General features: G+C 61.5%; 6 protein-coding genes across 6 annotated transcripts; 4 read left to right on the plus strand and 2 right to left on the minus strand.

The window, feature by feature from the left end:
* Positions 1-9: 9 nt before the first annotated feature.
* On the minus strand, positions 10-1,341 carry B0T26DRAFT_604284 (outer mitochondrial membrane transport complex protein-domain-containing protein; the record flags this gene model as incomplete). Its single annotated transcript, XM_060435796.1, has 2 exons — positions 10-1,136; positions 1,197-1,341. Coding segments are annotated over 2 exons (1,272 nt in total), but the record flags the coding sequence as incomplete, so codon positions are not given.
* Positions 1,342-3,454: 2,113 nt separating this feature from the next.
* On the plus strand, positions 3,455-3,977 carry B0T26DRAFT_671040 (uncharacterized protein; the record flags this gene model as incomplete). The annotated part of the gene is made up of 4 exons (XM_060439268.1): positions 3,455-3,604; positions 3,668-3,761; positions 3,811-3,864; positions 3,913-3,977. The coding sequence occupies 4 exons, from the start codon at positions 3,455-3,457 to the stop codon at positions 3,975-3,977; spliced, it is 363 nt and encodes a 120-aa protein (XP_060303677.1).
* On the plus strand, positions 3,809-5,693 carry B0T26DRAFT_867765 (uncharacterized protein; the record flags this gene model as incomplete). Its single annotated transcript, XM_060447847.1, has 2 exons — positions 3,809-4,600; positions 5,349-5,693. The coding sequence occupies exons 1-2, from the start codon at positions 4,181-4,183 to the stop codon at positions 5,691-5,693; spliced, it is 765 nt and encodes a 254-aa protein (XP_060303678.1). The 5' UTR covers positions 3,809-4,180.
* Positions 5,694-10,797: 5,104 nt separating this feature from the next.
* On the minus strand, positions 10,798-11,788 carry B0T26DRAFT_746664 (uncharacterized protein; the record flags this gene model as incomplete). Its single annotated transcript, XM_060444725.1, has 2 exons — positions 10,798-11,507; positions 11,554-11,788. 2 exons carry the CDS (start codon positions 11,786-11,788, stop codon positions 10,798-10,800), a joined length of 945 nt encoding a protein of 314 aa, XP_060303679.1.
* Positions 11,789-12,005: 217 nt separating this feature from the next.
* On the plus strand, positions 12,006-15,439 carry B0T26DRAFT_689684 (tRNA synthetases class I-domain-containing protein). The gene is made up of 3 exons (XM_060441050.1): positions 12,006-12,200; positions 12,255-12,457; positions 12,510-15,439. Exons 1-3 carry the CDS (start codon positions 12,151-12,153, stop codon positions 15,110-15,112), a joined length of 2,856 nt encoding a protein of 951 aa, XP_060303680.1. The 5' UTR covers positions 12,006-12,150; the 3' UTR covers positions 15,113-15,439.
* A 66-nt stretch (positions 15,440-15,505) lies between these two features.
* B0T26DRAFT_737322 (P-loop containing nucleoside triphosphate hydrolase protein) lies at positions 15,506-17,731 on the plus strand (the record flags this gene model as incomplete). The annotated part of the gene is made up of 2 exons (XM_060443432.1): positions 15,506-15,724; positions 15,755-17,731. The coding sequence occupies 2 exons, from the start codon at positions 15,506-15,508 to the stop codon at positions 17,729-17,731; spliced, it is 2,196 nt and encodes a 731-aa protein (XP_060303681.1).
* Positions 17,732-19,274: the final 1,543 nt, after the last annotated feature.

The raw sequence follows: 19,274 nt of genomic DNA on the forward strand, positions 1-19,274 counted from the left end.
GCCCAGCGCCCCCGAGAACAGGGCTCCTGCCGCCCCGAGCCCACTGAGCCCTGCCATTGGCACGTGCCATGAGTGCAGAGGTGCGCCAAACGACGGCATCCCGCCCGCGCGGTAGAGGAAGACGCCGATGTTGGCCGCCAGGAGGGCCAAGCCAGCGCTGGCCGTGACGACGAGGGCGTCGCTACCCTTGCTCAGCTGTATTTGTCTCTCGTCTCCAGACTGCCGGACCGCCCTTCGCTTCCGTCTGGCTAGCCAGCGGTGCCACTCCTCGCCGATGCCGGGAATGTCAAAGATGAGCCCCTGCGCAAAGCGTGCGCCGACCTCGAGGAATCCACCGCCGCTCCTGCTGCTGCCGCCGCCGCTGCCGCTGCCACTGTTGCTGTCGTTGCTCGCCTTGCCGTCCCCCCACGGCAGCACCTCGCCCCCGCCGTCTGGGAAGCATTCCCAGCGGAACGTCTCGACAAACTCGCATAGCCTAGGGTACGCGGCGCGCATCGTGTCGCGCAGCCACGGCCGCGGCACGTCGGGCACGAGCATCAGGGCCAGGTATGCAAACGCCAGACAGCGCGCCGCGGCCGTGGTTCTCGGCTCCCCCGCCTCCCAGTCCACCTCGGCCAGCACGTCGAGCACGTCCTTGGCGAGCCCGCCGAGGCGGATGCGCGCCGCCTGCTCCGGGGCGAGGGCGTCCCTGACCGACCGCGGGGCGCGGCGCAGGGCCGCAGGCATGTGCACCCACCCGCCGGCGCCGCCCGGAATGTCCTCCCTGCCCTGGCCGCTCTCGGCGGCACTGGTCTCGGCGTCCGTGTCCAGGCTCGACATGCCTAGGTGCTTAGCGCGGCGGCCCATGGCGGCGCGCACGGTGGGCGGCTCGGTCCACGGAAGCGGGAAGGGGAGGATGGCGCTGTAGGCAGGCCGCGTGGTGGCGGCCCAGTTGGCCGACGACACGTAGAGCGAGAGCGCGACCAGCGGCGCGGCGTGCGCCGTCAGGAAGGCGGCGTATGCGGTGCTGTCGGCGTGGCGTGGCGGGCTGGCGTCATTGAAGCTGGGCGGGGGGTGTGCGCGCAGGTGCGACGTGATGGGCGCGAAGCCGCTGGCCCATGTGTCGGTGGAGGGGTCGTGCAGGGCGGGGAGGTGGTCTGGCTGGGGGTTAGCTGCGGCCAGGTGTAGTTTGGGGTTGGGGATGGCTCTGGACGAACGTGTGGGAACGGCCGAGGGACTGGTCTGCACCAGACGGAATTCGGCGCGGCTGGTAGTCTGCGTCAGGTATGCGATGGCGGCCAGACACTCGGCATCGATGGACGGCAGGCCAAAGGCTGGCCCCCACACGTGAAGCTGGAGCATGGCAGGTAAAGGGTCTGGCGATTCGATGCGCCGCGAAACGTCCAGAGTCAAAAGTGATGCGGCAGCTGAAGACTCGGACTGACAAATGCCGTGTGTATTGTATGTGCCGTGCTACCTAAAGAGTCGGCGACCAGGCAGAGACAGCAATGGAGACCAAGCACACTCGGGCGCTATAAAATTCGCGATAATGGTAACTGCATCTAGCTTGCTAATTACAGATGTACAGACTCATCAACCAGACGATGCGACGTGATGCCGCACGACCCACAGCACGAACCCACGTGACGATGGCGGCGATAGCGATAAGCCGGAGACTTCGCCCCGCTCTGCAGAGCTAGCTAGCGCCGTGCGCGGGCGCCACTGACGAAATGGAATTCAGGAGGGTGTGCATTGGTGGGGGTGATAGGGCAAGTTGGGATGCTGTTTTCTGGATGCAATTACAGACGCATGCGACGGCACGCCCGGGAGAACAAAGAGGGTATAACGGACGATACCGGCATCCCTTTGTGCTCTGCCCACTGCCTCAGCTGCAAATTGCAACCCCCGTGGCACCAGCACCAGCACCAGCACCAGCACCCTCGCCTGTTAGATCGTCTCGGTTTGGGTGTCTGTCTCGGTTGAGGTGTCTCGGCTTTTAGGGGCGTTGATATTACCTCGCCCTATCCGTAGCGGAACAGCCAGACACGGCTAGGTTGTTTCAAGAACACGAAGCTGCGCAACCCAACCAAGGCCAGCCACCCCTAAACGACACGGGTAGCTAATTCCAAAGCTATGGGCTTGCGGAGCGACGGCTAATGCCCGATCGCCCGTCATGTCCAGGGGCAGCACTGACAATTCTGGGACGGCACGGCTCTGGCTGCGAACAAACTGGAATTGATCGCCGCGACGCAGCCTGGTCGTGCTGGCCGTGGATTTGGCAGCTCTCCCACCTAGAGAGCAGAAACCGAGTCGCATCACGCGTGTCTCAGTACGAGTCGCAAGAGCACAATTTCAGATGGAGCCAGATTCGCATTCCATGATGCCACTTGTCGGAGAGTCGCACCAGGGTGGAGCTGGCCTCGTAAAGTCGCACTCGCGTCAACCCCCACCGAAAATCAAGGCTGCTGCAAGTCATGACGGCAATGCGTTTCAACGGATGGCGGCGTCCTACAGTGGGAAAGTGCCGAGGCTGCCGGTACGCGCAATCACGGGTATGTAAGCAAATGTCTAGCAGCCAGCCAGCACAGCACATCAAAAAACAGAGAACAGGACTGCACAGCAAATAAGACACAGCGGATAGGATTAGATGATTATCGTTGTGGTATTGTAATAGCAGCTAAGGTAGTTGGCAGGCCCTTGCCTGCCCATCCGATTCCAACACCAGTTCTCCTGAAGATCCTACCCCACATTCCATCATAGCCAGAGGCAACACGCCTCGGCGGGGTATCGGCGCATAATTGCAATAATTGCAAACAAGCTGTTGTACAAGAGACTCAAAAGTCCCAGAAGGGCGGTCCCGGCTGTGGCTTGAAATCGTGTAAACTCAAAGGCGAAACGGCCAATTAAAAACTTGATATCCGTGGTGCAATGAAAGCGCCCGCAGGTCTGGCGCGAATCGAAAGGTGGAAATGGAGAGAAAGTCGCAAGTCCCTCGAGCCGGCTCGGGAGCAAGACGGGGAGGCTGTGCGTCGTGGTGGTTGCGAAAGAGCCGGGGCCGTGCAGCTCGGCTGTCGGAGCTGGCTGCTTGCGTCGGCCAACCAGACAGCAGGCTCGACGGGCGAACGGCTGTATCGGACGGGCTGAGGGGCTGTGCGGCCGCAGCGCTGGGCATGCAAGAAGCAGTGGCGTGCAGCGCGCGGGCGTGCGTCGGGAACCAATAACGGGAGAGACACCGATGCGCGGGGGCCGGCTGCAGTCTCGCGTCGGTGACCGGCGATGGGGATGCGGGCAGTCCGTCGCAATCAATAGATGCTAACAGGACCTGGCGACATAATGATATATGGCAAGGAGACGTAGAGGCGTCGATTTTGGGTGCGGTCACCCGCCGGTCTACCCTCGCTTGGGCAGAGGGGGCAGGGGCCGACTCGGCGGCGGGCCGGGGCACGGCGGGAGCTGCGAAGGGCGCTGGGCAGGCATGGCGATAGTGATTCGGGACCGTCGGTGGAGGGCCGGAGAAGCCAGCGTGCTGATTGCTCGGGCGCGGAGGGGATCCAGTGTGAGGAGAGCCGGGTTTGGTTGTTGGGCGGTCGAAATGGTTGAGATGGTCGAGATGGCCGAGGCAGAAGTGTGCGAGTTGAGGTCTGCGAGTTGAGAGGTTGCGAGTTTTGATAGTCTGCGAGTCTGCCAGGCTCAAGTCTTCGTCTGCTGGTCTGTTCTGTCGTTTGGTCTGTCGTTTGGTCTGAGGGAGAGCGCTAGACGTGGGGAGGAGGAGGCTGCCTTATGTAGGTAGGGGACTGAACTCGAGATTACTCCGGCCAGAATGGACAACAGCTCGCGGACAGGCTGGAAGGCGGGCCCCTCTAGGACTTGTGGGGCGTAAAGTTGGTATGTACCTGACAGGCAGCGTTTTGACTATGCTGGGACATGGTACAGGCGAGGTACAAGGCACAAGCACCAGATACAAGGGAGGCAGCCAGCGTGCCGCACGCTACGGCTGAGAGAGATACAAAAATAAAGTTGCGCAAACCACGAGCGAGGTACCCAGCCCGGGTGGGCCGCAAGTTGCGGTGACGCAGCACAAGCAAAGTGTCCACCGCGAAAATGAAACACAGCAGCACGACCGGGGCCCCTGTCGTTAATACCGCTGCCCCTGTCGGGGACGCGAATTCTGTAGCGACAGACCTGCCACCTGTTCTCGGTCATGCTCAGCAGCCCGGCGCGGACGCTGCAAATAGCGGTCGCCTCTGCTCTGCTCTGCTCGGCTGCTCGCACGCACACCGTCCCATCTGTCAAGGTTCCTGCTTCGGCGATTGGCGCCGGCGGTTGGGCATCACTCTGCCCGGTCAGGGTCCCGGTCAGGTCAGGGCACCTCAGGGCACCTACGCCCGCATCCGGGCAGGGGATGCCGCGCTGGCCTGAGGGCAGCAGCGACGGAAGCGCCCGCGTCGGTGCGCTCAGCGTCCAGCCTGAAGGGCAGCACTTTACGCGGGTGGGCGCTGACCAAAACGGCGTTCCACAGCGAGCTGAAGACGGCCGGAGCTGGTGGATGTGGCAATTTAGCGCCGCCCGCTGGTGCATGTTCTCTCTACTGCTGTGCCCGCTGCTAGAAGCCTCGTGGAAGGTCCGAGTTCCCCACCTCCAATTTCAACGTTGCCAGCGCCGCAGCACTGCGCACCAGGGGAAGTGGGCCCGCTCCAGCGGAGAGAAATTTTGCTGGCTTCATTTCAGGGCAGCAAAATTTGAGCTTCTGCCGAGCACAGTCTCAGGGGCCGAGGCAGCCGCAGCGCGCTGGAGCCGCATAGGGGCACAGACGGGAGATTTGATTTCTTAACAATACACGATCTAGACCTCAACCTAGAAAAGAATAAAATAGCACTGGAATGAGCCGTGAAACAAACTGGCGGTCTGCGGCCGCTACCCGAAACCTTTTTACGATTGACTTTTCCGCTGTTTGAGAAGCTGCACTTGGCAAAGGCTCCCGTTGGGCAGCCTCGGGGGAGTCGCGAGATCTGATTCTGGGCAGCTGACCGGCCGCTGCCCTGTTGCGACGACCGTCCGGTGTCAGTATCCCTGCCTCGTATCCCAGGCGAGAGTGGTGTGCTGCATTCTGCTGGTGGCTTGAGTTGGACAATGGCCCTGATTCCGTTGGCAGCCCGTACTCCGTATGATCAATCACAAATGCCTGACAGCAGCTTCCGATACTATTAGAGCGTGCGTGGTCACATCATTTGGTTGGCGTCATTGTTTCAGTCCGCGGATATCCGTAGCACGGGCGAGCATGCCTCATTTGCGTAGTAGTGCGTAGTGTGTATGTACTCAGTGCGTAGGTAGGTATTTTCCAGGAGATTATCGGCGCCCGAACGCCACAGGACTTTGGGCGTCGGCGTCGTGAGGCTGGGAAGCGCCGTATTGTCTCGGCCGCACTCGCTCAGCCTTCTCCCCGACCGGCGATGCCGACGTCGCAGACACGAGCGCGCAGAACCAGCAACACAGAAGCCATCGCCAGCAGCTCCGTTGCACTTGCACGGGATTGCACCAGAGGCAAACGGTTCCTGGCTCTGGACGTGCACGCTGACAAGGGGGAGCGGAACGGGAATAGCGCCCTGACGCTATATCCTAGCAGCCGCTTCGGCCCTCGCGGAGGGTCGGTGCTCGACACCACCACGAAGACGACGGTCGTGACGACGGCGACCTGTCCGCCAGGAACAGGCTGACAGCGCGCAAGGCGATTGGCCTGAGGCCCGACGCAGCGAGCCCCGCGGTCGCGCAAGGCTATCTCTTCCCCACACCACGACACCACCTGCTCACCACAAACAGAGTCGCTCGCCGGAATAGATTGGCCAGTAGGTCAGACGGACAAGTGGGGAGATTAAACTGGTTCCCTTTGCGGGAACCCGCGGACGAACCCCACCACCACGTTGTTTGTTGAGCCCTGGGCATGAGTCACGATGCGCTGGCAACGGCACTACGCTACCCACCTAGGAGTTGTCCTTTTGCAGGTACTGTACATACAGTACATACCAACCTAGTATCCGTACCTCCGTCTGCGTGAGGCTCAGGCCCGGGGTCAGCAACAAGATCGTGGGAGGATCAGGATGAAACAGGCTGCTCGGGCACGTCGGTCTTCCAAGGCAACAAACGCGCACGGCCAACAAGAATGTGACGTGTAAGTTGATGCGGTTGAGCAGACGAACAAAGCAGCCGAAACAATGGTGGTGCCCGCTGAGAAAGCCCGATGAAAGAGTTCTGAGGTGAGACTCTGGCTTCCAGGCGCTTGCAGCGCCGCGCAGCCAGACGCACTCTATTCCGTACCTTCATTGCACTGCAATACATTCCCCATGGGCCGTGGCTGTCCGTGCCCGATTCGATTTGATTTGCGCGCGCCTCGCTGAGTGCACGGGCACGAGCCGCTTGCCATCGAGCGCTAAACCGCTGGCGCGCTCGTCACACTCAGTTGACGGCTGACCGAATATAGTGCATTGTGCCTGAGAGTCCTACGTGCCTGGCGGCTAGGGTCCTCACAAGACTCTCGGTCTTAACAAGACTCCCCAGACGAGTGCGGCATGGCAAGCGATGTCTGCGCCGTGTAGCCGTATATTTTTGGAGCCCATGTCCGACGCAGTCGCGAGGCTGTTAAATTGGGCTGGAGGTGCGCGGGGGCGGGTGCTAAGTGAAGGTGGCACAGCGCCGTGGCCTGTCGGCTGACGGCAAACACCAGAAATATCTCTCGGAGTCGAGGGTACCTGTCAAGCAGCTTATTATTCCTCTCATGCGCCAATGCGACCATCTCTATCCTATTTGCGCGCTCACCCAGTGGCCGCTGAATAGAGATTTGAATTCTGCCGCAATGCATCTGACGGTGCGTAGTGAGGTGCGTACGAGGTGAAGCGTCCATTCCTTGACTGGATATTGTCTCAATCTCAGTCTCAGTCTCAATCTCAGTCTCACCAGCCCACGGAACGCCAACAAGCTGTAGCCCAACTACATACCCCGCTCCCGAGACAAAAGACAGATTGCTCTGTTCGGGGACTCCGGGCGATTCAGAGGCACGAGAGGCACTATCCTCGCCATTCTCGCCAGCGCAATAAATGTGTCCACTGTCCCCAACGCCAACATCCGCAGCGCCTCGTGTGCCGTCCCAGAATAGACAGGGGCAGCTGCCATCGCGGGCGACGGGTTCGGATGCCACAGCTGGGGGTACTAGTGCGAACCGTGCATGACCCAGCAGCTTGGAACCCACCAAAGCGTCGTGGGACCGTCAGGGATCCGCTCCACTTCACAACGCTGGCGCCGACGATGCTGTCCACGTCGCACGTGGAGGCGGCGTCGCCTGTCATTCACCGTAGTTCACCCTCACAGTATCCGTATCCTCATAGTATTTGCTCCGTGCTGAGTAGTTCCTGAGCATGTTGCCTGACTCTCCTGCAGCGCACCGAGCCCAATGTCTAGACCAAGAGGACAATACTCTCGAGCCAGCCCCCAAGTCTCTGCCGATCAGCTTCGGCTCAATCCTTCTGTCGTTCGTCAGCGCGGATTAATAATTTGATGACCTGCCCAAATTGGCGACAGAGTGTTTGGTCATCTGACCCAAGCCTGCCTGTCTCGGCTGCGAGCCCTGCAACCATAGACCCGGCGGCGCTGGCGCGCAAGCGGATTGGCTGGTACTCCGCAGTGTCGACACTGACACTACGTAGTGTAGCCTCCGCACAAGACTTCCAGAACACGGAGAAGCGCGAGTCTGTCAAATCATGTCCAGACTTCAAACTCCCCAGTCACACCGCCTCAAATTGTCTGGCCGCTCGGCTCTACTCTCTACGCTACGCTCGAGAGTTGAAACAGGCAGCCGCGGTCTGCTGCTGAATCTCGCAAACACGGCCCCGTCGCCGGTGCTAGACGAGTCCGTCCGAGCAACTGCCGAGAGATAGCAGAAAGAGAGACCTCGTAAACCACTGATAACAAATGTGACAGGTCTCGTGCATCAGGTCGAGTCCTCCGTCCCTTTCCCCGTAAAGAAGCGTTCTCCAGGCTGCTGGCTCGCACCGCGGGTGGTGAGTGGACGCCACCTGCAGGTTGGGCAGCCCTACGGCTCTGTTGGGTCTCGCCCAGCACCAATCCCCAAAGTGCCCCTGCACCCAACGCACACGATTGCGCAACTCTGCATGCACAGCCTGGTGTGGTGTAAAAATGGCTGTGCTGCGCCTGCTGACGGCGTCTGGCACGGCAGGCAGAGCGGGGGAGATTTGGGCCGGCCCTCTCGCCGCCCGCGCTGTTATCATGGTCCTGCAGATGGCATCACTCGGGATCCCGTGCGCTAGCATAGTGAAGCTTATCGGTGCACCGCTTTATCGGCGCAAGGGATGGGTTTGCATATCGAGCCTGACATCAGCAGGACATCGCGACAATCGGCACTTGTTCAAGCAGCTCTAGCAGCTCGAACAGCAAAGGGATCAACGGCACCCAGTTGCCGTATAACGCGGTAAACCTGTTCCTTGTTGCTGCTCCCGTTCTGTCTGCCCCTGTCCAGCTGCATCGTGGATGACGTCCCGAGGCAGTAAAGATAGGCACCGGACGTCGGGGGGTCGGGATGCTAGTGACCTCATACCGCAAATTAGTAGTTTCGAAAGTCGAAAAGAGGCATTTCTCGGCCAGCTTACGGCGATCGCTCTCCGCATTCTGTGTATGTACGTGTGCCTACGGCTTGCATCTGATTTGCAATTCGTTAGACGAAGCGGCGTCGATACGGGTGCTCGGCGGATCTTCCGGAGAGGTGCGAATCGAGACCAATTGACAATTGACCGCGCTCCCTGGCCAATCACGGCACGGCATCGGGACTGAAAAAAGAAAAGACGTGAAACGCCTCAATTCCAGTTTAGCAGTCCCCGCTCGACCCCAGCCAGCCCCAGCCAGCCAGCAAGCGACTCTCAGGGCCGAAGCCGAGGTTCTCCCACAGACCACCACCACAGTGGAGGCTTTCCAGCAAATCAACGCCCTGCAGCATAGCTGACCAACCCCTGCCACCACGTGGGAAACAGGTCCCCCTGGCGATCGCTGCAAAGGGACGCTTTGGGAATCACCCGCTTGCACACAGGCCTCTCGACTGTCAAGATTTTTGGTCTACAGCGGGCAGCTTGGGATCGCAGCTACCCAGTAAAAGAGCACAACGCAGAGAAAAGGGGCAAACGAAAGTCGAGACAGCAGCGTGCCCGTCGATTACTCCGTCTGCAGCAGACGGTACTGCAGCAATTTCCTCGCAGCTGCTTCCAAATCAAAATCAACCGACACATCACAAGCAATGGCCCGGAATCAAGGGTGGAGAACCCTGCGGGGCCTAATTAGGGCGGGAAGCGAGGCCACAGACTGCCGGCCGGCTCAGTAAGTAGTGAGCAGTCAATCGAAATCAATCAGACCAGCACACGCACGGGCAAGAGAGAGGCGCACGCGAATGACGCTATTTCTTTCCTGTGCTGCGCCGCCACGTCCGATTTATTGTTACAGCGACACGACCAGAGCGGCATTCTCCCGGCTCGTGTCCGTCCTCGTGTCTGGCGGCGTAACAAGGCCCCTATCTCGTCCATCCATCCTCCCCGATACTCGATACTGATGGCATTCTGCCGCAAATATTTCTCGGATCCTGATTCCTGCAATGTGGGGGTTCCGGGGCCAGCATGAGACGTGCAAATTCGGTCCCGGCAAATGGTAAATTTGGCAGCGCGCAGGACAGCGGGCTGCAAATTAATCGGTGCAAGCTATTCCTGGCTCGGGCACATGATTGTCGCCCGGGATAGACGAGGTCCTCCCGCGTGCCTGAGGCGCGGGATGATGCCTGGACGCCGGCTGCGAAAATTTGCTCCCAAAATTTGCTCCCAATTTCAATATCAAGCGTGCAGCCAAGTGACTGCAATTTCTTGGTTGAAGATGCACATCAGGCGACCCGGCTTGCGGCTGGCCGTCGTCCTCAATATTCACTGCAACATAGGGCGATGGCCTGATCGCTGTCGGCGGCCAGATCGAGTGCGTGGCCAATATTTGCTGTGGCTTGAAGATGGGCAGATCTCGACGACGGTCAGCTAGTGTGTCCCAAGCAAGGCAGGCCAAGATTGACATTGAGGCCGCGCAATAGGCCCATCCGCAGTGCAACCAGGCTGGCGGTCGACCGGGCACAGGTTCCCTAGTGTCTGGGCATTCAGCTTGCAATCAAGGTTATGTCATTGCGCTCGCTAGTGCACGCACCAGACCGCGATGCGGCAAGGCGCGCTCTATCACGCTGCGGGCGATTCGTGGGGAATGTGACAGATGTGACGGACGCGCCGTCCCAGACTCCCAAGACCGCACGGCCGGGTCGACAGTAGAGGTCACCTGGACGTAGTGTTTCTGATTAATTCGGACGTGGACAACTCGGAACCGCAGCATGAACTGCGGCTAGCGCGATGGTTTCGTTTGACGCTGGTGAACTTGCGGAGGTACTATTGGCGGTCGACGCTGCGCAGGGGCCGTGTTACATGTTCCATCCATGATCGACACAAACATTTGCGATCCCCACGCCACGCAGCGTCATGCCATCCCATCGCTGCTTTGGGACCTCGCTGCTTGGAGCACGGAGCACGCTGTGATGGCATAACTGGTCACTCGGTCGTCTAGTGTGGGTGGTGGTGCGAGTCAGCGGCGCAGAACCGACCTGGCCGAGCTGCCCGCATCCTGCCCGCATCCCGCCCGTACCATAGCAGTAGACAACAAGTATCATACAGCGTATCAACATAGCAGACAGCATAGCATAGCAAGAGCTAAAGCTTCCCCGCGGTCACCTGGCCCGCAGGAGTGCTACAGGGCCTCGTCTCCTAGACCGGCTTCAGGCAGCTGGGTGAAGGTGATCCAGTTCTCCATCATGGCCCGGCCGCCAGGCTGGCCGGTCTGCGATAGATTAATGTTTGCCGGCGCGGGCCCGCTACTGCTCCCGCCGTCGCGTCGCTTGACCACCAGGCAAAGGACGCGCCCGTAGATGGCAAACCCCTCGTACGATATGTCCATGGCCGTCTTCTTTTTGTCGTCGGGGTCCTGCTCCTTCTCCCCGGCGGCCGCCGCCCTCTGCTTGCGGCGCTTGGGCGGGGGCCCGGATCCTGTGTCACTGTTGTCGCTCGCGCTTACAAACAGCTCGTCGCTCGACGAATCGTCCGAGCCCGAGTCGATCGTCTCGACGTGCACGCCAGGGCCAGGCTGGCTGGCCTCGGCGACCGCTCGGCGGCTTCGTTTTGGCCGGCGATTGGGCGGGCTGGGGCTGGGGCTGGGGCTGGGGGCTGTTTCATCCGCCGCGGGAATGGCGTCGAGGTCAACGTCATCCTGATATTCGGCAAGGATCGGCACGTCGTCGGCAGCGTCTTGGAGGTCGATGGGGGCCTCGCGGGATGCGCCCGTCAGGCGCGACGAGTTGGACGTGAGCTTAGTCTGCACCTTGTCGCGGAAGTGCTTCTGTTTGTGCAGCAGCGAGTGCCGCGTCTCAGTGCCCGTCAGGAAGATAGACACCTCAAATTCATCTGCGCTGCTTAGCGAGTGGCGGGGCGGTTGTGAGGCGATGCCTACCCTCTATCACGACGTCCTTGATGCTCCGCTTCTTGTTCTTGCGGCTGCGCTCGCGCTCCTTCTCCTCGCGCAGCTTGGGCAGCACGAGCGGCCGCACGCTCTCGATGACGCGCGGCAAGACGGGGTTCCGGGGGTTGAGCAGCCACGTCTGGGTGAGGGCGGGATTGTCGAGGTATATGCGGCATTCTAGTACCGAGTATTTGCTAATTCTAAGATAGCGGCGTATCGGTGCCATAGCTGTCGTTTGCTTCGGGGTCAACAATAGTGCTGGTTGGCGATAGTTGTCGGTGACATGAGTTTTGGCGATATGTTTGGGTGACAATGGATGTCAAAGACAGTAGTTGTCAGATGGGCATTCAGACCACCTGCGTGACTCGACGCGGTAGACGAAGCTCAGTGCGGGGTGCTGACGCTGTAGCCTTGCGGACGGGCTTAGATTGCAGGGGCAGGTACAGTACATACAGCTAGCGCCAATTACAGTGCACTGGACGATAGCTAGCCTCGAGCTGCTGCGTCGCGAAATTTTATCGCAGCAAAGCTTCAATCGCAGCAGCAAAACACCACCGGCTGCGATCCCACTATGCAGCGTGCGAGACCATGTCGAAGAACTGGGCATCGACGCTGAGGCTGCCCAAATCGACATTTCCGTAAGCTCTGCCTCCATCTCCACCATGTGCGTGCCCTGCCGCTGACCGCCCAAGGCCGCGTCCCCAGGGGCAACTCCGGGACAAGTACATCCAGCGATGCGCCGACGATCTGTACCGGTGGCAGGCCGCCAACCGCCCCGCCGACGGCGAGTTCGTACTACACGATGGCCCGCCCTACGCCAACGGCAGCCTGCACGCCGGGCACGCCCTCAACAAGATCCTCAAGGACGTCATTCTCCGCGTCAAGGTCCAGCAAGGTATGCACTCTGCGTCAGCCATCGCGACCGGCCAGCCGTGCTGACACATCAGGCCGCCGCGTTACGTACATCCCCGGGTGGGACTGCCACGGGCTGCCCATTGAGCTCAAGGCCGTCGGGCCCGGGGGCAGGCGCATGGCGCCCGGCAAGATCCGCGAGGCTGCCCGCAAGCTCGCCACTAAGACGGTGCTCTCGCAGATGAAGAGCTTCCGCACCTACGCCGTCATGGGCGACTGGGAGCGGCGGTGGACCACCATGAACATGGCTTTTGAGATCCGGCAGCTGCGCCTCTTCCAGCGCATGGCCCGCCGCGGGCTCGTCTACCGGAAGTACAAGCCCGTCTACTGGTCGCCGTCGTCGGGCACCGCGCTTGCCGAGGCCGAGCTCGAGTACCCCCAGGGCCACGTGTCCACCGCCGCCTATGTGCGGTTCCCCATCGTCGGCGACTACAGCCGTCTACCCGGGCTGCAGGGCCTCGACGGCCGGCTGTTCGCCGTCGTGTGGACGACGACGCCGTGGACCCTGCCCGCGAACCGAGCCATTGCCGTGCACGACGACCTGGCGTACCACATTGTCCGGGCTGGGAACGACGCCGTCCTGGTTGCCGAGGGCTGTCTGGACCGCGTCTCGAAAATTCTCGGGGGGGGCGAGCCTGACGTGCTCGGCACGTTCCAAGGCAGCGAGCTTACCGGTCTGCAATACGTCAACATGCTCCGCGGCAAGTCGGCCACCCCGCAGCCCGTCATCCACGGCTCATTTGTCACGGCCGAGTCGGGCAGCGGGCTCGTGCACTGCGCCCCCGGACACGGGTTCGAAGACTACGTGGCGTGCAGCGCGCTCGGCATCCCCGTCGCGGCCCCCGTGGACAACGACGGCCTGTTCACCGACGAGGCGTACCCAGACGACCCCGAGCGGCTGAGGGGCGTGGCCGTTCTCGACGGCGGCAGCGCGGCCGTGCTCGCGCTGCTCGGCGACGCCGTGCTCGACGTGCACGAGTACCGGCACAAGTACCCGTACGACTGGCGGACCAAGCAGCCCATCATCGTGCGGGCCACGGCGCAGTGGTTTGCCGACGTGGCGTCGATCAAGGAACAGGCGCTCGAGGCGCTCGACGAGGTGCGCTTCGTGCCCGAGGGCGGCAGGAACAGGCTCGAGGCGTTTGTCAAGGGCCGCAGCGAGTGGTGCATCTCGCGGCAGCGCGCGTGGGGCGTGCCGATCCCCGCACTGTACGACGCGAGCGGCGAGGCCGTCATGACTGAGCAGACCATCGACCACATCGTGTCCGTCATCGAGGAGAGGGGCACCGACGCGTGGTGGACCGACGCGCCCGGCGACCCGGCCTGGATCCCCGCCGCACTGGGCAGCGCGGCCGGCTACACGCGCGGCCGCGACACGATGGACGTGTGGTTCGACAGCGGCAGCAGCTGGACCATGACGGACCGACAGGCCGACGTCTACCTCGAGGGCTCGGACCAGCACCGCGGCTGGTTCCAGTCCAGCCTGCTGACGCGCGTGGCGGCCATGGCGAGCCAGACGCCCCCGAGCACGGCGGCGGTTGGGCTATCGCCGTTCAGGACGCTGATCACGCACGGCTTTACGCTAGACCAGAGCGGCAAGAAGATGTCCAAATCGCTAGGCAACGTCGTGTCGGCGGACCAGGTCATGGACGGGTCGCTGCTCCCGCCGCTCAAGACCAAGGGCGGCGGCACGTCCAAGGACGCGCTCGGCCCGGATGCACTGCGGCTGTGGGCGGCCAGCGGCGACTACACGCGCGACATGGTGCTCGGGCAGCCGGTGCTCAAGGCCGTTCACCAGTCGCTGCTCAAGTACCGCACCACCATCAAGATGCTGACAGGGTCCATGCACGAGTCGGCTCGGACGGCGCCGCTAACGGTGGTCGACCGCATCGCGCTTCTCCAGCTCCAGGACGTCATGGACGAGGTGGGCCGACACTACGACAACTACGAGTTCAACAAGGCGCTCGGCAGCCTGAACCGGTGGCTCGCCAACGACCTGTCGGCCTTTTACCTCGAGGCACTCAAAGACCGGCTTTACTGCGCCGACGGCGGCGGGGTGGTGGAGCCGATCCTGGCGGGCCTGCTGCGCATGCTGGCGCCCGTCACGCCGGTGCTGGTCGAGGAGGCCTGGGACCACCGGCCGGCATGGCTGAAGCAGGACGCGGCGGCGGTGCACCCGCTGCGGCAGCTCTACTCGGCCCCCGTCATCGACGCCAGCCGCCTCGCGGGCGACGAGGCGGAACTCCGCGCGGCGGTGCCGGTGCTGATGGCGACGCACGCGGCTATCAAGGCGGCGGCCGAGGCGGCGCGGGTGGCCAAGGCGCTCGGGTCGTCGCTGCAGTGCGCCGTAGTCCTACGGGTGCCGAGCGGCGCGGCGCTGTCGGTGCTAGACAGGTACCGCGACGAGCTCGAGGCCATGTTTGTCGTGTCGTCGGTCGAGCTCAACGGCGCCACGCCTGCCGACTGTCCGTTCTCGGAGGACTTTGAGGTGGGCGGGACCAAGTGCACGGCCGTGGTGCTGCCGCCAAAGCAGCCCAAGTGCCCGCGGTGCTGGCGCTATGTGGCGCCGGCCGAGGACCAGCTGTGCGGCCGCTGTGAGGACGTCGTGGGGCGTGTGGGGCGTGAAACTACCCGATAGACCTGTGTATTATGTAGATGTAAACTTGTATTATACAGTACGCGATAGACAAGACGTGCAGTCATAGATACCCGAGACGCTCAGTTTTCTTTCGGAACATTCTCCCAGTCCATCTAATCTATCCAGTTCCTTCCAGCTCCCTCAATGCCTGATCTTGGGGTTGATTACCTTGCTGTACACTGTAGACAGGTGCCAGCATTCAGGGTCCTGCCTCAAGCCGTGGTGGAGCAGGTCTACAGTAGTTGTGAAGTCGGTATGTATCCGTATTACTAGTTCGATCGAGCCTCGAGCTGCCCCACCAAATTTCCGATAAGCTCTTATCGCCCCCATCCAAAATTTGTTCGACAGTCCTCGAACCTAGACTAGATTCACGACTAACCAGCACCACACGCCATGGACATCCTCAGGGTCCTCTCCCGGGGCATCAAGAAGAGCGCGCCGGCGGCAGCCCCACCGCAGCTCCCGTCTGCCGGGTCGTGCCCCAACCCGCAGTTCTTCCACGACGACGTCGGCCCCGCCCGAGGCAAGAAGAGAAAGCGCAAGGGCCGGCCCCAGCACGACAGTGCCGCCGCCGCCCACGACAGCGACGGCGACGGCGACGGCGACAGCGATGTGAGCGACGTCGACTACTTTGCGCCCAAGCCAGCGCTCTCGGCCGAGTCCCACACCGCGGCCCCAGCCCCAGCAAACCCCCAGCCCAAACCCCAGCCGCCCACCCCCAAGGCCCGGCTGCTCGACGACGACGAATGCCGCCAGACGCTCCGGTCGCACCGCCTCAAGCTCACCGTCCTCTTCAATCCCGCAGACCAGCCGAAACCCCCGCCCAAGAAGGCTAAGAAGGACAAAGACACAACAGCTGCTGCAAAGCCCAGCCCCAGAAAGGACGACAAGAAGCAGCAGATCTACCCCCAGCCGCTGACCTCGTTCAGTGAGCTGCGCCACCTCTACGGCGTGTCGCAGCAGTTGGCCGCCAACATCACCCGCCAGGGCTTCCGCGTGCCGACTGAGGTCCAGATGGGGAGCCTGCCGCTTCTGCTGCACCCAGAGACGGCCCTGGAGAGGACCGAAGCCCCGCTTGACGTCGCCAGAGGCGTCGATTTTCTGGCGGCAGCCCCCACCGGCAGCGGCAAGACCATCAGCTTCCTGATCCCTGCCATCGACGGCATCCTCCGCAGGAGGGGCGAGCAGCCCTCTGACGAGCACGTGCTCGAGGCGCTCATCGTCGCGCCGACCAGAGAACTCGCCAGTCAGATCGTCAACGAGGGCCGAAAGCTAGCCCTTAGCACAGGCGTGCGCGTGGTCCTCATGAAGAAGAGCCTGCGAGTCGCGGCAGAAGAGGCCGCGCAGGACGCTGACGCTGACCAGGACGCTGACGAGGCTGCTAGCGACCACGGCAGCGAGGCCGAGGCCGAGGCTGAGGCTGCGTCGGGCGAGAGCGGCGGCGAGAGCGGCGGTGAGTCCGACGGGCCCTCCAAGGACAGCCCGAAGCTGGCCAAGGTAGACATCCTCGTGACGACGCCCAAGACGCTGCTCAACTTCCTGGCCGGTAAGGCAGGCGCCAGCAAGACGCTGCCGTCGGTGCGGTCGCTGGTCCTCGACGAGGCCGACGTGCTGCTCGACCCCCTCTTCCGGCGCCAAACGCTGCGCATCTGGCGGGCCTGCACGCACGCCGACCTCGCGCTCACGTGCTGGTCGGCCACCATGGGGTCCAGCATCGAGACGCTCATCGCGCAGCAACTACACAAGCAGGCGCGGCGCACCGACACGGCGCCTAAGCCGCTGGTGCGGCTCGTCGTCGGTCTCAAGGACCTGGCGGTGCCCAACATCACGCACAAGCTCGTCTACGCGGCGTCCGAGGCCGGCAAGCTGCTGGCGCTGCGGCAGCTGCTACACCCCGTGTCGAGCGCCGACTCGGGCCCGGCGCTGCGGCCGCCGTTCCTCGTCTTTACGCAGTCCATCGAGCGCGCGCAGGCGCTGCACGACGAGCTCAAGTACGACATCCCGCTCGAGGCGGGCGGGTCGGCGCGCGTGGCCGTGTTGCACTCGTCGCTGCCCAATGCGGCGCGCTCGCGCATCATGGCGCGCTTCCGCGCCGGCGACGTGTGGGTGCTCATCACGACCGACGTGCTAGCGCGCGGCGTCGACTTTGCCGGCGTCAACGGCGTCGTCAACTACGACGTACCAACGTCGGCCGCTGCCTACGTGCATCGCGCCGGCCGCACCGGCCGCGCCGGCCGAGAGGGCGGCGTAGCCGTCACCCTGTACACTAAGGACGACGTGCCCTACGTGCGCAGCGTCGCCACGGTCATCGCCATGAGCGAGCGCCAGGCCGGCAAGGAGCCCGGCGCCGGCACCGTCCAGCAGTGGCTGCTCGACGCCCTGCCGCGCGTCGCCCGCGACGACAAGCGCAAGCTTAAGGTCCGCGGCGTCGAGGCCCGCCGCACCGGCGGCCGCGCCACCATCACCACCACGAGCGCCTGGCAGCGCCGCCGCGACAACAACAAGCGTGGCGCCATCGAGGGCAGCAAGCGTAGGAAGAAGGAGGCCCAGCGCCAGCAGCGCGACGGCGCGCCTGCTGCCGATGTGGATGCCGACGCCGAGTGGGCCGGCCTGGACTGATCGTCTTGTTGCGATACCCATGATTAGACGGTTGTTTAGTAGTAATCACATCATCTTAACACTGCTGTCTGTCTGCTGTGGTTTGGTTGTCTCCGTGTCGAGCTTCCAGCCCGTAATTCTAGCCTAGCCCACAATTCCAGCCCGGTAATTCGAATGTTGCAGCACCGTCTCCCCCAGGTTGCTTCGAGTTTGGCCCTTTGCCTTCAGCTCCCAGTTGACAACCCATCGATACGGATTGAAGTGACGTGCAGTCTCGGTCTGGCTGAGGTTACAAATCTTGTTGCCCTTGCATGATTTATGTGCCATGTAATTAGGTACTCTGCTCAAGGTTTCGATCCCGCCCCTTTCAGGTTATAACCCAATGATATGAGGGTTACAATGCCGTTCAGTTCTAGTCTGTCTCAATTTTCAACCCGCTTGCCGCTAGCTTTCCAAGCTCCGGGGTCACGGAGTTGCAGCGCCGTTTGTAGGTGGGTTTGCTCAGAGTTGCGGTCGACTAATTGCTGTGATAAAGCCTTGGTTATATGAGTCTTCTGGTTACGTTCACTCCCGGTTGGGCTGGGGTTCCAACCCCCTTTCGTTTAGCTTTTGACCCGCAATTTCAGGGTTATAGTTACCTATATTCATGATGTGTTTGCTCGAGATTATGGTTGCCTTACTACGGTGGTAGAGCCTAGTTCTGAGTCTTCTAGCCACGTTCACCCCCGGTTGAGTTCGGGGTTCAATCCTCTTTTGCTTAGATTCCAAACCGGTTATTTCAGGGTTATATTCCCGTTCGCGATGGGTCTAATCGACGTTTTGATCCACTTGGTTCTAGGTTTTGCCGTAATATTGTGAAGGTTTGGCCAGGTTAGTCCGGGTTTTAATCTTTTTATATTCATTCGTCTACTCTAGGAGCGACTTCCACAAGTTAGATTTCATCACCAAAGTGAAGTATCGATTCTGTTTATACATCCTGAATCTGGCGTTTGTAGTGGCATTCTGAAAATAAATACTATCCGGTCCGAGTGGCTCGAACTGTCATCCACTCCCTTTCTACCTCTAGTTAAGGTGATAAAATGAACACTACTTTCAGTCCGGGTGGGACATAGGTATCCCCGTACCTCCAGTTTCGGTATAGTATCATCAGAGTTATACCTGGTTAGTCTGGTTTGCTCGAGGTTTTATCCCAGCGACAAACTGATATTTTAAGTTGAACCTAAAAAGGTAGAGAGCTGCTATGTCCTATCATACAACACAGCACCGCCGATACATCACCAGACTAGCATGCCTCGACAGCTGGTCCGCTGCTGAGATGAGCTACCAAGCCGAGCCACAACCTGCTAACTCTCACGCATCTGTGATGTTTATATATCGCCAACCTGTGTCTGCGTTCCGCACACGCCATAAAGTTTATTGCTGACAACAACGGCTGACAAGGTGACGGCTGACGGCTGCGAAACGTACCACCTACACCGAAACGGTCTCTCCTTAACGGACCGACCCAGTCCCGCAGGAGACGTTGTACCCAGGGCACGATCCACTATCTCGAGTTACACACGTC

The sequence above is a fragment of the Lasiosphaeria miniovina genome (genome assembly GCF_030549165.1).
Source record: "Lasiosphaeria miniovina strain SMH2392-1A chromosome Unknown B0T26scaffold_1, whole genome shotgun sequence".
NCBI classification, from domain to species: domain Eukaryota; kingdom Fungi; phylum Ascomycota; class Sordariomycetes; order Sordariales; family Lasiosphaeriaceae; genus Lasiosphaeria; species Lasiosphaeria miniovina.

Excerpts from the sequence above, each read along its gene's own strand:
- B0T26DRAFT_689684 (XM_060441050.1), top strand. The coding sequence starts at position 12,151 with ATGTCGAAGAACTGGGCATCGACGCTGAGGCTGCCCAAATCGACATTT. Across the intron at positions 12,201-12,254 it reads CTGCCCAAATCGACATTTCC|GCCGCGTCCCCAGGGGCAAC; the intron begins GTAAGCTCTGCC and ends TGACCGCCCAAG. Across the intron at positions 12,458-12,509 it reads CCGCGTCAAGGTCCAGCAAG|GCCGCCGCGTTACGTACATC; the intron begins GTATGCACTCTG and ends CTGACACATCAG.